We start from the raw sequence: 15,979 nt of genomic DNA, 5'->3' as shown, positions 1-15,979 counted from the left end.
ACACGCGATGTACAGCTCACGTTCGACGGCCTTCGGGACACACTTCGGTTCACGACAAAGAACTGTTGAATCTCTTCGTCGTCGTCCGTAGTGGTCAGATTACCTCGCGAACAGTGGCAGTTCTCGACGTACATCGTCGAAGCACTTTCCGCATGGCGCTCGTCTTCGGTGCAGGTTGCCGTGGTACCAGCGGCTTCCTCTTCCGGTGTTTCCTCATCATCGGTTCTCGTTTGCCTAGCGTGGCAGCTGGCGCTGCTAACGCTACTCGTTTGACGACGGTGACGGTGATGGTGATGGTGATGACTGTGACCCGAACTGCTGGCAGTTTCACTGCGCAGGCTGGTTCGGCTTCTGCTCAAGCTGTCACATTTCCGGGTCGTACCCGGAGTCGTGTTGCGGCTACTGCCGCTGCACGGTGCGTGATGGTGATGCTTCGATGACATGGATGATGTTCTACCGTCGTTGATGGGTGCTCGCTCCTCGTCTTCATCGTCGTGCTCTATGCTGACGTACTGCGAGTTGGCAAACGAGCTAGGGGTCAAGGCGGTGCTCTTCAGTCAAGGCCCTGTGTTCTGGCAGACAGGTACTTGCTGATGATGGTGATGAGGCGCACAGGTAGCAGTTCGCATTTGAGTATTTCTTGCGTTTTCGGAACAACGCTCGGATGCAGCTGCAATTCCGCGGGGTAAGGGGTGGGAAAAAAGAAAATTGTTAGCGATCTTTTTTTCTAATACATTTAAAATGTTAACTATTATGAATTGATGGGGCAGCACTGCCTTATTGTTCCGAAGAAACATATATAATAACAAACATGTCAAAGAGCGCATGCATTCATGATATATCGTAATAATGTAAATCTATTTGATTGGAAGTATTCATGCTTTGCTGGAAAATACTTAAAAAATTGTTCAAAGAAAAACTTCTACTGAGTAATGAAGGACAACCATGAGTCGATTTAAGTATTTTTTATAGTGGAATGATGTAGTGTAACCCTACTGTGATTGTGTTCTTAGTGATTATGTTGTGTAATGTGTATCAATCTATTTTGTACTGTTTTATTCGTGTCATTCAATGCTCCATTTAAAAGTTGCGTCTTACCAGGTTACGACAAACCTTTCCAGTGTTGGTGAGTTTGGATTCGTGTATCCTGAATATTGGTTTTTAACTGTTGAAAGTGTGTAGGTCAGTGGTTTTCAAATATAAGCAAGGTATTGTGTTAAGTTTATTGACTAAAATTTTAAAGTTTTACAATATTTGCATTGCAATGCGTTACAAAGATTTCATCATCTGGCTGTAGAATATCCATTCGTCCTCAAAGGATATTGGGAGACCCTTGTACTTTTCAAAAGTTTCAGAATCGAAGATATCTTCTTTGAAGCTCGGAGCTAAGGCTAAATACTAATTTCATATTTGTGTTGTAGGTGTAGCAGTCGCCTACGAATTTTACCTAAAAACTGAATCCGAATCCGTGCTCAGATTTGCTCTAACACGTCACAATTTTGAGCTATACCTCAATTTATAGGGCAAAATGTGCGATTTTGGGCTTTTTTGACTGCAAGCCATTAAGCAAGGAAATATTTTTTTTAAGCAATCAAAAGGTTAATTGGTCAATTAACATCTAAAATAACGACTCATGCAAAATATTTCGTTTTACCAAATCGAATTTGATAGTTTTAAGCGATTTATGTTAGGTACGATATTTCCCATACAAGTCACCCTCCAAAAGTTGCATGCAAGTTTTCATACTAACATAAAATGCTTAAATCTATCAAATTTGATTAGGTAAAACGAAATATTTTGCATGAGTCATTAATTTAGATGTTAATTGACCAATTAACCTTTTGATTAATTAGAAAAAAATATTTTCTTGCTTATTGGCTTGCAGTCAAAAAAGCCCAAAATCGCATATTTTGCCCTATACATTGAGGTAGCTCAAAATTGTGACGTGTTAGAGCAAATCTGAGCACGGATTCGGATTCAGCGGCCCAAAATCCTTCGGAGACACATAAGTTTGCTCTTGAGACAAAACAATGTTGCGCTGTGGTACCAATTTATCAACATCTAGAACTAAAGTTTAACTAGTCTAATCGCCGAATGAATGGGAGAACTGCTGCTAGAAAGCGAAAGTGGATGGTTTTTTTAGTGATCCATTTAAAGCCGAATGAGTTACGATAGCACAGAGAGTTGAATAAAAGTCGGCGGAATGAAAAGACACTAAAGCGTGCGTTGATGAACTCCATCGAAGACCTTAAGAGTCGCCGACAATTGCTAAACCTCAAGTAGCGTTCCTGTTAATTTTGTGCTTCTCGACGTACCAAATTTTATTACTTCAAGTATTCGTATCTCCAACCAATAGACAATCAGGTCATTTCTGGGCCATTTATCTTACCCCTCTATACGTGGGTTGATCCAGACGATAGCAGATTGATAGTCAGATTCCTTATAGGTCTAGTGGCATCGCCCGACTTCCAGAACCCATCCCGATCAATGTTGGTTCCTTTCTTCTTCAGACTCTCTTCGGCCATTTTCAGTCGCTTGATCTCTAAAGAATGCGCAGCTGCCCTAACACCAAGCCGTTCCGATCGGTGCAGGGCTGTCGAATCGAGTAGCAGCAGAAGCCCTTTCCGCGAGTGACTATCGTAGTTGATGTCGCGGGTGGGCCAAAATCTGAGAATCAGGACACCACGCCGCCAGTGATCACAACCAGTGTACGGTGAGATTCAAAAGGCTTTCGACGATGGTTCGATCAGTAGCTTATCAGTTAGGCATGGTACACGAATTACGTAACGCTAAAATCGACGATTTCAGACTCCCCCTCCCCCCTTGTAACGATTTTTGTATGAAAACCAAAAATATTTTGTATGGTTACATTTATTACGTTTAGCAATTGTAGATGTGTTTTGAGATGCTCGTGACATTTTTTTCGCATCCGCCCGTTTGTTACGCTGACGATTCAGATTGGTGCTACGCCATCCGGATGGTTTATCCCGCGAATGAATGGTTGTGTTACGTGTAATTGCTACGCCATCCGGAGGTGTTTTACGCGTGATTGCATGCCATTGCCATTGGTGCCGACGTTCGTATCGAGAGTGCCGACATTTATACTCAGATTCGCGTTTTACCATCTGGTACTGAGCGATTCCAAGCAACACCATCAAAATTAAGGAAAATTTTTAATTCATGATTTTCTATTGAACTGAAACTTTGCACAGTTTTTCAGTTCCATCTAAATCGCCATTTTTCGATATCAAATTTTTATTTAGAGCCACGACTAACTTTTCAAAAGGGTGTATGTGAAAATGGTTCAAAAATATTCAAAAATATGCACAGCAAAAACGGATTGTTCGATTGTTATGAATTTTTCAGCAAAGTTAGATAGCTAAATGGTGATTTCTAAGAAAATATACACTGTGAAAAAAAATCTATTTTATCATTGAAAAACATCATTTTTGTCACAAAAACTCAAATATCTCAAAACCCTATCTTTTTACCAACTTGAATTTTTTAGGGAAAACGGTCCATTGTATTAACAATCTACCATAAAAATTTGGTGATGGTAAACTAATAAACAAAAAAGTTATAACATTTCAAAAATTTCACAATTTTTACATTTAGTAAAAAAAATTTTTCTGTGTAAATTATTTCGGCCGGGAATCGCGATTTGATGCTGATTTTATTGTTCAGCAAAGTTAGATAACTAAATGGCGATTCCTAAGAAAATATGCACTGTGAAAAAAATCTTTTTTAACATTAAAAAATATCATTTTTGTCACAAAAACTCAAATATCTCAAAACCCTATCTTTTTACCAACGTAATTTTTTAGAGAAAACGGTCCATTGTATTAGCAATCTACCATGAAAATAAACAAAAAAATTTCGACAATTCAAACATTTCACAATTTTCACATTTAGTAATAATTTTTTTTTAGTGTAAATTATTTCGGCCGGAAATTGAAGTTTGATGCTGATTTTATTGTTAATGGCCTTGCGTGAGTAAAACAAGTTGTTTTTATTATATATTATATATACATATAATATACTATGTACCGTAATGTTCCGATTTTATCACGCCCTCCGCGCATTAGTCGTTTATTCATTAATTTGCTGTTACATTTGAGGACAAGTGTTTTCCCTCTTCTTCAAGATGAATGTTGAAAGCGTGTTTTGCAACGTTAAAAATATTGAAATGGGTATAGATGTTGAAGAATATTACAGGGCATTTTTGAAAAGGGGCGTAATTAAATTGTTTAAACAGATGTCGCTGATGGCAATTTCTCAGTTGTTGTCGTTTTCGAACTTCCTGCGTCCTGCTTTACCGATGATATACAGATGGCTCGTTTGTCAAATTTTAGACGGCAGGACGTGCAAATGCGTAATTTTGTACACAATGTGGACATTTGGGCATAACCAGTCTCTTTCAGTTTATCTATGGTGCTTTCGGTGAGATTTCGTAACTCTTTTGAACATTTTTTTTCATCAAACGGTCTACAAGAGAGCGTTGAGTTGAAGACCTTTGAGAAAGCGACTGTTCATCTTGTTCGTTAGATTATAATAAACAAAATCACTTATTAATTTTAACTTACTTGGTGGCTGAAGAAAAAAAAAATACTATACAATTTTTAATATTCATAGCGGTAGTATTTTTTTGTTTTTTTCGTGAGCATTGTCAGGTATGTATACAGACAAACAAACGTAACACTGGCGAAATTTTCATTGACCACGCCTTCAACGATCATTTTGAATCTTGGTTGTGGCTTTCATAACAAGAAGAGCGCCCATCGTTTTTCTTTGCGTTTGACGTTTCACACTAGCGCCTTCTGATGACGATATTGCACAACGCAGTGTTTCGTGAAACATTTCCACCAGGTGGTGATAGTGTGAACTGGGCGATGAATTTTCACTAAAATTGTTCTAGGCGTTTCGTCTGTTTGTCTGTGGTATGTACCTCTTATGCATTTGTTGTTGTTGAAGTTACTCGCATTCTTCCGATCATAAAGTCTGTTCTCTACACACTTAATTTTGATTACCGAGTTCGGTAATTTTTTGACGAGATTAAAACTGCTGAGCACCGAACTCGTTCAGCAAAAATGCATTGTTTACCTTTTCCATACGATTTTGACAGTTGTTTTACTGAGCCTCAGTAAAATCGATTACCGAAACTACCGAGATCGTACTGCTGTTATAATCTCGTCAAAAAAGTACCGAACAGGCAATTCAGAAATAAGTGTGTAAGAGGGATTTTTTTTGCGGATAAACTAGACGTATACGCGTATAAAAAACTTTTATTATACAGCTTTTGTCTTAAAAATAAATTCAATTCCATTTTTCTTATAATCAACAGCTTTTCAACACTATCAAGGGATTTTTTCACCAGTCACGTACAATAAAAAGTATGACAATCTCAATATTTTTGATCACAACACTGGATCGCGTCTAAGTTTCAAATAGATACTATAGTAATTACGAATAATCAAACTAAAGTATCATGAAAACAACTTGTTTAATTCAGGCGGTAGCCTTTACAATAAAATCAGCATCAAAATATAATTCTCGAAATAATTTACACAGAAAAAATTTTTTTTTTGTTACTAAATGTAAAAATTGTGAAATGTTTGAAATGTCATAACTTTTTTGTTTATCAGTTTACCATCACCAAAATTTTATGGTAGATAGCTGATATAATGGGCCATTTCCCCTAAAAAATTGAAGTTGGTAAAAAGATAGGGTTTTGAGATATTTGAGTTTTCGTGACAATATCATATTTTTTCAAAGTAGAAAAAGAAATTTTTTACAGTGTATATTTTCTAAGGAATCATCATTTAGTTATCTAACTTTGCTGAAAAATTTATAACAATCGAACAATCCGTTTTTGCTGTATAGCTTTTAGAATATTTTAGAACTATTTTCGCATACACCCTTTTGAAAAGTTAGTCGTGAGTGAATATGAAGGTTTAATATCAAAAAATGGCGATTTATATGAAATTGAAAAACTGTGCAAAGTTTCAGATATTTTTGAAATGGTCGCTCAGGATCGACTGACATGACTCCGTGGAATTCCTCTACTTGATTCGGTAGTTTTTCGGTTTCAAAAAGTTTGTAGTGTGACTCATTAACAAGCTCCTGATTTGCGGTGTGTACGTCTTTGGCTGTGATATGCCAAGCTATCAGTGATTCACGTGTGAAGCCAGAAATCAACCGAGTAGCTGCACATCCGATGAAGCGACGATTATTCTAATGATGACGGAGGCAAGACGACGAGCAAACTTGACAGAGCTGTTAAACGTTTCCATGGTGATGGAAGCGCTACCTGGATGTTTTCTGGTGAGATTGTTCTAATTACATATTTATTACCACAAACATTGAACTAAATACGCGCCAGATTCAAAGATTATCTTTGAAACAGGAAGTGTGTTTGCAATATCATTATCCATTTGATAACGGTACTGCACACATGCACACATACTGCACATATTCATCTAATTTAACTTGTTTTGAGTTCGACGAAAAACTTTGATGCTTAATAATATAAACAAAACATAATATACCAATTCTGGGGGGATCATTTGGTACTGTAATGTTAATTTTAATGTTATAATTTTTGATAATTTTGAAATATGTATTGCTGTAATAAGGGGGGCGGATTAGTATTTTCTTTTCGTTTCAGAGAGCGAGTAAAGGCGCTTAAGCCTAGGCATAAGGGCCAGGGCATCAGGGGTAAATACCTGTGTCCCATCCCAGGATTCCAAGGACCAAGGAGTGACATTAACCTTCTTAGCAACTTCACTCCCACCGTTAATATTTCATATTCATGCTTCGTATACGGAACGGTTGGTACGAGATGTCCCCGTTCTTTGATTTCAATTACAATAACAACGCTGCACAGTAGGCCTGACCGCTTTAATGTTTGTAATACATCTCAGATGTGCTGCAAGGATTAATAATGACAAGAAAAATGATGGAATTAGTCGATTCCACCATTTTCCAGGATTCTTTCAATGAATGGCTGTGTATGTGTAGACTAGACTAGACTAGACTAGAAAACCAAAAATATTTTGTATGGCTCGTAACGCTAAGCTAGACTCCCCCCTCCCCCTATAGCGTTACGTAATTTGTGTACGATGCCTTAAGGCTGCAGTTACCCGACAACCCTCCTTATTTCGGATTTCAATACACAAAATTGCATCATCTGTGCGAGGTCTGTCTGGACTTGTCACCGCTTGCAATCGTTTGGGACCGATAAGCTTCTACCCTCCACTGAGCCTACATAATTAAGCTTAATGAATTAACTACATCGGCTGTTTTCCTACTCTCCGCACCGACCAATGTGGCGCTAGCTTCTATGCGCGAAAAATCGCTAAAAGTAAATCGCAAAAATATTGTATGGCTTGTACCATCTAAAGGCAAGTTTATCGAAGTGGAATACTTTATTCGAAAAAATATTTGGTAGTGGTTGTGCACAATGGTGACCACTATTAAGCCTACCAAATATTTTTTCAGTAAAAGCTTTCTTTTTCAAGTAATTCAAGTTTAGATGCTTTTCACCATACAAAATAAAATGGATTTACTCCTGCTGATCAACTGTGGGTGTGCGCCAAGCGGGTAGTCCATTGGCTGAAACCAAATGCACGAGGTTCACAGAATTTCTGTATCAATTTTTAGCCGAGCTTCAATTTATGTGTTTGTTTAATTTTCATATTTTTTGCTGCGAGGCTATGTTTCATCTTGCACTCTTTTGTGCTGCAGATATGAATGACATCTTCATTGTAAATGTCATTTTGTAAAATATAAAACCTTGAGTGTTTTGTGGTCAAGAGTAACTAAGTTGTTTCACATAATTATATAGTGGAAATGGATAGGGTAGAAGCACTAGACTTCGTCACTGCTCTAGTATTCACCCCCTCTATATAAATTCAATTTTTATGTATGAAATGGCAAAGATTAGAGCAGAATTTTAGGGGGGGGGGGGCGAAGTTTAGAGTTTTACCCTAGATATTTTAAACTACCTCAATCATATTGGGTTTGCTAGTTATAACTACCCTTTATCGATGCGTTTAGCTGTGAATATTCGATCTATGTGCCAGCACGAGAAGTAGAGGTGGAGGGGAAGATCCTCGACGAAACGCTGACGTGCGAGGATATCAAGAGCGGATTCGGACGCTTTAAGAATAGATCTATCCCCGATGTGGCAATCCTAGATTGTAAGCGGCTGTCTAAGGCTTCAATTGAAGGGAGTAAGAAAGTGTACTCGCCATTAGCGTTTTTTCGAGTGACTTTCCCAGGTTCCGTCCTCCCAGAATTTGTAGCCATTGATGGTGCTTTTTACCCAGTGCGTCTTTTTAGGCCGAAGGTATTCAATTGTACCAAATGCAAGCAGTTTGGTCACAGTGATAGCTCATTTAGAGGACTCTTGCACACAGGAAGCTAAAAAGTGTAGCTACTGTGGCGGAGATCCACATGACTTACAAGATTGGCCAGCTTATAAAAGACGCATTCAAAATGAGAGTCGCTCTATCATAAGGCGCTCCAAACAGGCATATGCGGAGATGGTGAAATCTTTTAAAACACCAGAATCCGTGTCTGAATCAGCTGTCCCAGTTGAAAATCCCTTTCACGAGTTGTCTTCTGATGATCAGGACGATGACGAAACTGATGAGGGTGGATCTTCTTCGGAGGTACACGCACCTGGAAAAAGGAAGTTATCATCTTCCCCAGGATTGCGCCGAAAGGTTTTTTTTTTTTTTTTTTTTTTAATTTCTTTGTATTTGTGAATTTTAACTTATTGCTAATTCTTCACACGAAAGGTTTTTTTGAAATCTTCCCTCAAAAGTTTGCCTAATATGAAAGGAGGCGGAGTAAATTTAAAAACTCCGAACAAACAGGCCCCTTATTACTCAGTTCCATGCTGCAGTAAATACCTAGTGAATCCGCCTCCAACTGTTAAGTATACTTCAAAAAGAAGCATTCGACAAAGTAGCAAAAAAAAAAAGGCTAAAAAAGCTCCACGAACTTCAACTAAGCCCCCCAAGCCCAAACGAGGACTGCTTACTTTCAGGGTTCTTGTGGATCGCTTATACATATCATGCCTTTGGCTTTCCGGACACTCTTCGAGGCATTGTTGATATTTTATCCCAACAGTAGAAGAATATCTTCGGAATTTGATACAATCATGGCCCCTCCTTGCTTCGATCATATCTTTCGGAGGATAATTCATCAAAAGAGGTGCAAGATATGATCACTGTACTGCAGTAGAACTGTCATAGTTTAAAACCTAAATTAGACCTGTTTAAATTTTTGGTTCACAACTCAGATTATGATATATTTGCACTTTGTGAAACATGGCTCTCTTCTGAAGACGAACTCAACTTCCACGATTTCAATATTATACGCCGGGATAGAGATGACCATTATGGGGGAGTACTATTGGGGATAAAAAAATGTTACTTATTTTATAAAATTCCGATCCCGACTCATCTTGGAGTAGAAATTGTCGCCTGCCAAATAAACGTAAAGGGTAAAGATCTTTGCGTAGCATTCCTCCAAGTATATCAGTTAACCGCCGTCATCTTTGGAATACAGTTTCTGCACTATCACATCCAGTTTTAATTCTGGGTGATATGAACTCACATGGTACTGGGTGGGGCGAACCATATGACGATCGTAGAGCGGCTATTTTCTATGATTTGTGCGACGATTTCACTTTGAACGTTTTGAATACAGGTGAAGTGACACGCATTGCATCCGACGGTAAAGAAAGTCGGCTTAACCTTTCTCTGGAAGCAAGTTCACTATCATTCGATTGTTCGTGGAATGTGAGCGAAGATCCTCATGGTAGTGGTCACTTGCCCATTATAACCACCATAAACATGAATGGAGATAGGTCAAAGTAATAGCTATTCAAAAGCCTGGTAAACCAGCGTCTGATCATAATTCATACCGCCCAATTGCTATGTTATCATGTTTAAGGAAATTATTAGAAAAAATGATCCTATCGCGACTCGACCATTGGGTTGAATCGAATAACTTGCTTTCAAATACACAATTTGGGTTTCGCAAGGGCAAAGGAATAAACGACTGTCTGGCGTTGCTTTAAACAGATATTCAACTGGCGTTTGCGGAAAAGGAGCAATTGGCTTCAGTTTTCTTCTATATTAAGGGCGCTTTTGATTCAGTTTCCATAGAAATATTGTCAGAAAAACTGCACAATAGTGGAATTCCAGGCATTTTAAATAATTTCTTGTAAAATTTGTTGTCAGAAAAACATATGAGTTTCAATCTCGAACAACTGACAACTTCCAGAATTAGCTACATGGGCCTACCCCAAGGCTCTTGTTTAAGTCCCTTGCTTTATGATTTCTACGTGAAAGACATTGATAGCTGTCTGGAAGGACAATGCACGCTAAGACAACTTGCAGATGATGCTGTGGTTTCTCTCAAAGGCCCACATGCAGAAATGTTGCAAAGACCATTGCAAAATTCCTTAAACAATCTTTCCATTTGGGCAAGAAATTTAGGGATCGAGTTTTCTCCGCAAAAAACTCAACTGGTTGTGTTTTCTAGAAAGCGGAACCCAGCCCAACTGAAACTCAATCTTTTGGGAATAGAAATCGACCAGTTTTTGACTTCGAAATACCTTGGGGTCTGGTTTGATTCAAAAGGCACTTGGGGTACCCAAATCAAGTATTTGGTGCAAAAATGTCAACAAAGGATCAATTTTCTACGCACAAAATAAGTTACCGGAACATGGTGAGGTGCTCACCCGGAAGACCTTATAAAACTTTACAAAACGGCTATTCTCTCTGTTATTGAGTATGGCTCTTTCTGCTTCCACTCAGCAGCAAACTGCCACCTAATAAAGTTGGAACGAATTCAATACCGTTGTTTGCGTATTGCTCTCGGCTGTATGCACTCAACGCATAATGCGAGCTTAGAGGTCCTTGCAGGGGTGAAACCTCTCCAGAACCGCTTCTGGGAGCTATTGCTAAGGTTACTTATCAAGTGTGGAGTGAGCAACACACTTGTTATTGAAAACTTCGAAGAAATGCTCAGTCTGAACATTCAATCAAAATTCATGAGAATTTATCTGTTCTACATGTCATCTGACATAAGCCTACCAAGTTATAATCCTCCCCGTGTATACTTCACTAATGACAGTACCTCTGTTAAATACGATCTGTCCATGAAACAAGCTATTCATGGAATACCAGATCAACTTCGATGTATATCTATTCCTCGCATTTTTAACGAAAAGTACCAAAATGCCAATTCCTGTAAGAAATTCTTCACTGATGGGTCTCGTATAAATGGATCCACTGGTTTCGGTGTCTTCAATGAAAATTTCACCGCCTTCCGCAAACTTCAGGAACCTTGTTCGGTTTATGTTGCTGAGCTGGCAGCAATCAATTTCGCTTCGGGGATGATTTCCAACATGCCCGTAGACCATTTCTCCATCTTCTCGGATAGCCATAGTTCGATTGAGGCACTCCGGTCGATGAAACCTGTAAAACATCCATCTCACTTTTTTACAAAAATAAGGGAGCAGATGGGTGCACTGGTCGAAAGATCATACAAGATTACCTTTGTATGGGCCCCCTCACATTGCTCAATTTATGGCAATGAGAAGACGGACTCTCTCGCAAAGGTGGGCGCACAGGAAGGTGAGATCTATGATAGAAGAATTTCACATGATGAATTTTTCCATTTTCTTCGCCAGAGTTCTCTTCAAAGTTTGCAAAATGATTGGCGAGATGGCCAGCTGGGACGGTGGTTATATTCCATTATTCCTAATGTTTCCTTGCGAGCGTGGTGGCATGGTTTGGATGCAAGTCGAAATTTCATTCACGTAATGTCAAGGCTTATGTCCAACCATTACTCGGTAGATGCGCATTTACACAGGATTAACCTCGCGTTGAGCAATGTTTGTACTAAGTGCGGTTCCGGTTATGATTACATCGACCACGTAGTTTGGCAATGCCCGGATAATGACGCCTCCAGAGCACTACTTTTGGATACCCTTGAGGCCCGAGGTAGACAACCCTTTGTTCTTGTGAGAGATGTGTTGGGCACTCGCGATGCCACTTATATGCTATGGATTTACGACTTTCTTCGTTTGTCTTGTATAAAGGTTTAATTCTCTTGTGTTTTCTCCCCCAGTTTTTTCTCTGTTTTCATCTTTGTGTTGTTCCTGGCCATCCAGCAGATGAAAAGCCTGCTACAATCTGGTGCTGAATCACTGTGAAGACAACGAACACGCCATTACGTTATACCTTCCGGATGAGCTTCAGAGAACCCTTACCCCAGTCCTTACCACTAGAACTAGATAAAAAAAAACTACCCTTTATCTCCATAATTTTGATATTACCGGATGTCATGGACAATGCATGGTATTCCAAGTAACCAGAAGTTCAGATGTGCGGAGACTTAAGGAGAAGGAGGAACATCAGAGAATACAAATATGGCTGCCATAATGGCCGACTTGGATCCCTACTCACGTTTTCAAGAGCTCCAATCTTAAAAATTCGTAAACAAATGCGTTCGATTTGGAAAAGCTACCTCTTTTTGCAAGTAAACAAAGCCAGGATAAACAAATGTGGCTTTTTTCGATGCCTCGATGTTTCAGCTTAACCCTTTGGAGCCGGAGGGGTCATATATGACCCCAACATAGAAACGGCTGTATAATTTCATCCATTCGATAAACCAGAATACTGTCTTCGGCAAAGTTGTTGCAAATTGAATCTTCTAATAGGGAAAAATGGGAATATTTGTATTTGGGACTTTATTGATAGTGTAGAATTAGCGACTAGTTAAAATACACATAAATAAAAACAAAAAAAAAAAACTTTATTGATAACCTAGAACATCCTAAACACCATGAAATTTGGAAAAACGAAATAATTGACATACCAGTTGTTCTAAAAGCTGAACTTGGATGTGGATTACGTTTATATGTATTTATTTGGCCTTTGTCAAGAATATCAAAAGGTGTTTCTTATTCTGGGATGTTCTAGGTGTTCCAAACTGTCCTATAGTGAAGTCCTCCAAATCTACAAGAACATTTTTATGTATTTTTGCCGCAAATATTTGCTTTGCATAAACTACTGGGATCCGTGAAGTTCTTGACATCTACAATGTCATTTAAAGACACTATAGGGATATTCCAGGTCAGCCAAACTACCTTGGAGTTTAGGACTTCAGGTCTACACGCGTAACAGTATCCATTTCAGTTATACTGAGTAACGCCACATAATCAACCGCAGTTACTGGAGCAATCTAAAACCTACTAGTTTATTATAAACCTTTGGGACATTCAGGGTCGTCCAAACTATTCTATGATGAAGTCCTTCAAATCTACAAGAATAACTTAATGTGTTTTCGTTATAATAATAATAGTATTGCATAATCTGCTGGGATCCGCGAAACCCTTGAAATCTTTAATGTCATTTAAAGACACTACAGGGATATTCCAGGTCAGCCAAACAAACTACCTTGGAGTTCAGGACTTCAAGTCTACACTCGTAACAGTATCTATATCTGTTATACTGAGTAATGCTGCATAATCATCCGCAGTTACTGGAGCAATTTGAAGTCTACTTTATATTATTATGAACCTTTGGGACATTCAGAGTCGTCCAAACTATCCTGGAGTTTAGCCCTTGATAGTAATAGTAGTTATTCTCACAATGAACTTTGAATTGTAATCTGTTAACCCCCTGGCATATCATGAGTCAAGGTAGTTTTAAGATCACGTTTGAGATATTCCAGATCAACAAAAATACTTCGGAACCCATAGCTTCAAGTCTACACCTGTGATAATAGCTTTTGCCACTACTTTAAGTAGTGTTACATAATCCACTGTACCAAAGTAGTTATAGGAGCAACAAGCGTTGTTATATGTTTTTGGGATATAATGGACTTTCTTACTGTTATGAAGTTTAGTGGATAAAAACAGCCATCGTAATTTTCAGAAGACTTACTGGACATGATAGATTACAAATCGCAGCTTTTAATTAAAGAAGTTACCGTTACACCCGCAGACTTAAGGATCTATACTCAAGAACAGATTGGATGACCTAGGATATCCTGACTGATCTGATGCTGTCTATTGAACTTTCAGAAGACTTACTGGACATGATAGATTTCAAATCGAAGCTTTGTATAATGAAAGAAGTTGCCTTTACACTCGTAGACTTTAGGATCTAAACTCAATAACAGTTTGGATGACCTAGGATATCCCCACTGATCTGTTACCATCTATTAATCTTTCAGAATACTTACTGGACATGATAGATTACAAATCGTAGCTTTGTATAATAAAAGAAGTTGCCTTTACACTCGTAGACTTAAGGACAAACGTCTTGACATCCTGCGTTAACAGTGCATCAAAACTTCAAACGCACAAATCTCAAGAAGCATTTTATTATTCAGGTCTTGCTCGCTTGAAATAAGCTTAAAATAAGAAGATCAGGTGTGCTGGTTTTGTTTACGAAGAGATTTGTGCCCTCAAAATCGTGAGTAGGTGCCAAAGTCGGCCATTTTGGGATTCTAACAAGTCTGTCCTTAAGGAACTGAACTCAAGAATAGTTTGGATGACCTAGGATATCCAGAAAAAATATTCTGCATGATAGTCTACAATTTTTATGCTAGTGACCACCAAAACTACAGAAAAACGAAGAAAAAACTCCATAATAACACTTGGAAAAGTTCCGGCTTCAAAGGGTTAAGCAGCTATGATAAGGTTTTCCTGCTGCCTTTTTTTGAGTAACTTCAGAACTTGGAAGTTCACTGTCGTATAGCCTTCCTAAGCTGCTTTTAACGAAACTTTCAGAACATAATAAGTGTCTTTGCAGACTGTGCAACATGTCTGAAATTACCTTCAAATTTATAAGTTACACCTACGACCATGTAGAATTGAACCGAATCCTCCTGCGTGACAGCCTGTGTAGCTATTGTAGTGCTGTTGTAGATACTTGAACTTGACAATGCTAAACCAAAACTTCACTCCTGTGCAAACATAGCCGCCGAAAAAGAATTGAATGAAGTCGTATTTATTGTCTTCTATTAAACTTTGTTTATTGAGTTGTTTTTTTTAGCAAAACTAACAATAAAGTCTTCCTTAGAACCTTGCTTAGAACATCAAGTTTCTGAAATGAACTTCTAGGTACTAGAAAGAGTAGCATCGTGACCAGTTTATCCTTCAAACAATGAATCTTGCTGGAGCTTCGCACAGAAGTATCACTGATAGCCTTAAGCATAAGCAGCAAGAATGTTCCATTCAGAACTTCGTGGAACTTAAAAGCACAGACAAACAGACATATCATTTGGAATAAATTGCGATAAAATTAATCGTCACCAAAACATAATCGCCCAATGCTAAACAAGCTGTGTTACGCAAACCACTCAGTAGGTGGCGGTAGTGAGCAAACGTCAAACAGGAGCAAAAACTATGCGAGCGCCGTGACCGAGTGAATTGCGAACTACAAAATATTTGAACTAAACGTTAAAAGGGTAACGATGAGAAGTGAGTGGAGTGAGACGTCTGTTTGTCTGTGTTAAAAGTGTATATTCTCATGAAAACCGGAGCTTTTGGTTACTTAGAATTTAGAATGGTATTCTAAATTAATACCAAATTGCTAAGTATTTATACGAGAGCAACAATATTTCGTTGCTTTATAAACATTAAGGGAAAATTTATAATCTTTTTTTTATTTGAATCTTCTAAATTGAAAACCACTGTCTGTGTAATTGTTCTGTAAATGTATGGTATAAAGTGTTCTTGTAAAACTGCAGTCTTCATCCAGCAGCTTTAAGGTTCAATCCATTTCCCAAAAGGATCGAACTGAAACCATTAGATATGCCATACATACCTACTTACAGCATGCGAAAAAAATAATCATAATTTGACTCAGTCGGACACCGAAAAAGGATCGCGCACAAACGAGGAAACAAGGGGAAAACTCATTAAACTATGCTCCGGTCAGTGTAT

The 15,979-nt window shown here is 38.4% G+C and overlaps 1 protein-coding gene across 21 annotated transcripts in view; it reads right to left on the bottom strand.

Annotated features, from left to right (window-relative positions):
• Positions 1-388: 388 nt before the first annotated feature.
• The window catches only part of LOC109428702 (glucose transporter type 1), a 916,963-nt gene continuing 901,372 nt past the window's right edge, over positions 389-15,979 (bottom strand). For 18 of the 21 annotated variants that reach the window (XM_062852201.1, XM_062852202.1, XM_062852199.1 and 15 more), the window contains one exon: positions 410-670. In XM_062852201.1, the coding sequence (XP_062708185.1) occupies positions 558-670 (113 nt within the window). In that variant the 3' untranslated portion in view covers positions 410-557. Of the gene's footprint in view, positions 671-15,979 lie in introns of all 21 variants that reach the window. The other 3 variants (XR_009997807.1, XR_009997808.1, XM_062852216.1) reach the window with 2 other exon arrangements.

This window comes from Aedes albopictus, chromosome 2, assembly GCF_035046485.1.
Source record: "Aedes albopictus strain Foshan chromosome 2, AalbF5, whole genome shotgun sequence".
NCBI classification, from domain to species: domain Eukaryota; kingdom Metazoa; phylum Arthropoda; class Insecta; order Diptera; family Culicidae; genus Aedes; species Aedes albopictus.
The sequence above is the reverse complement of the archived record's forward strand: the minus strand, read 5'-3'. Positions and strand labels throughout refer to the sequence as shown.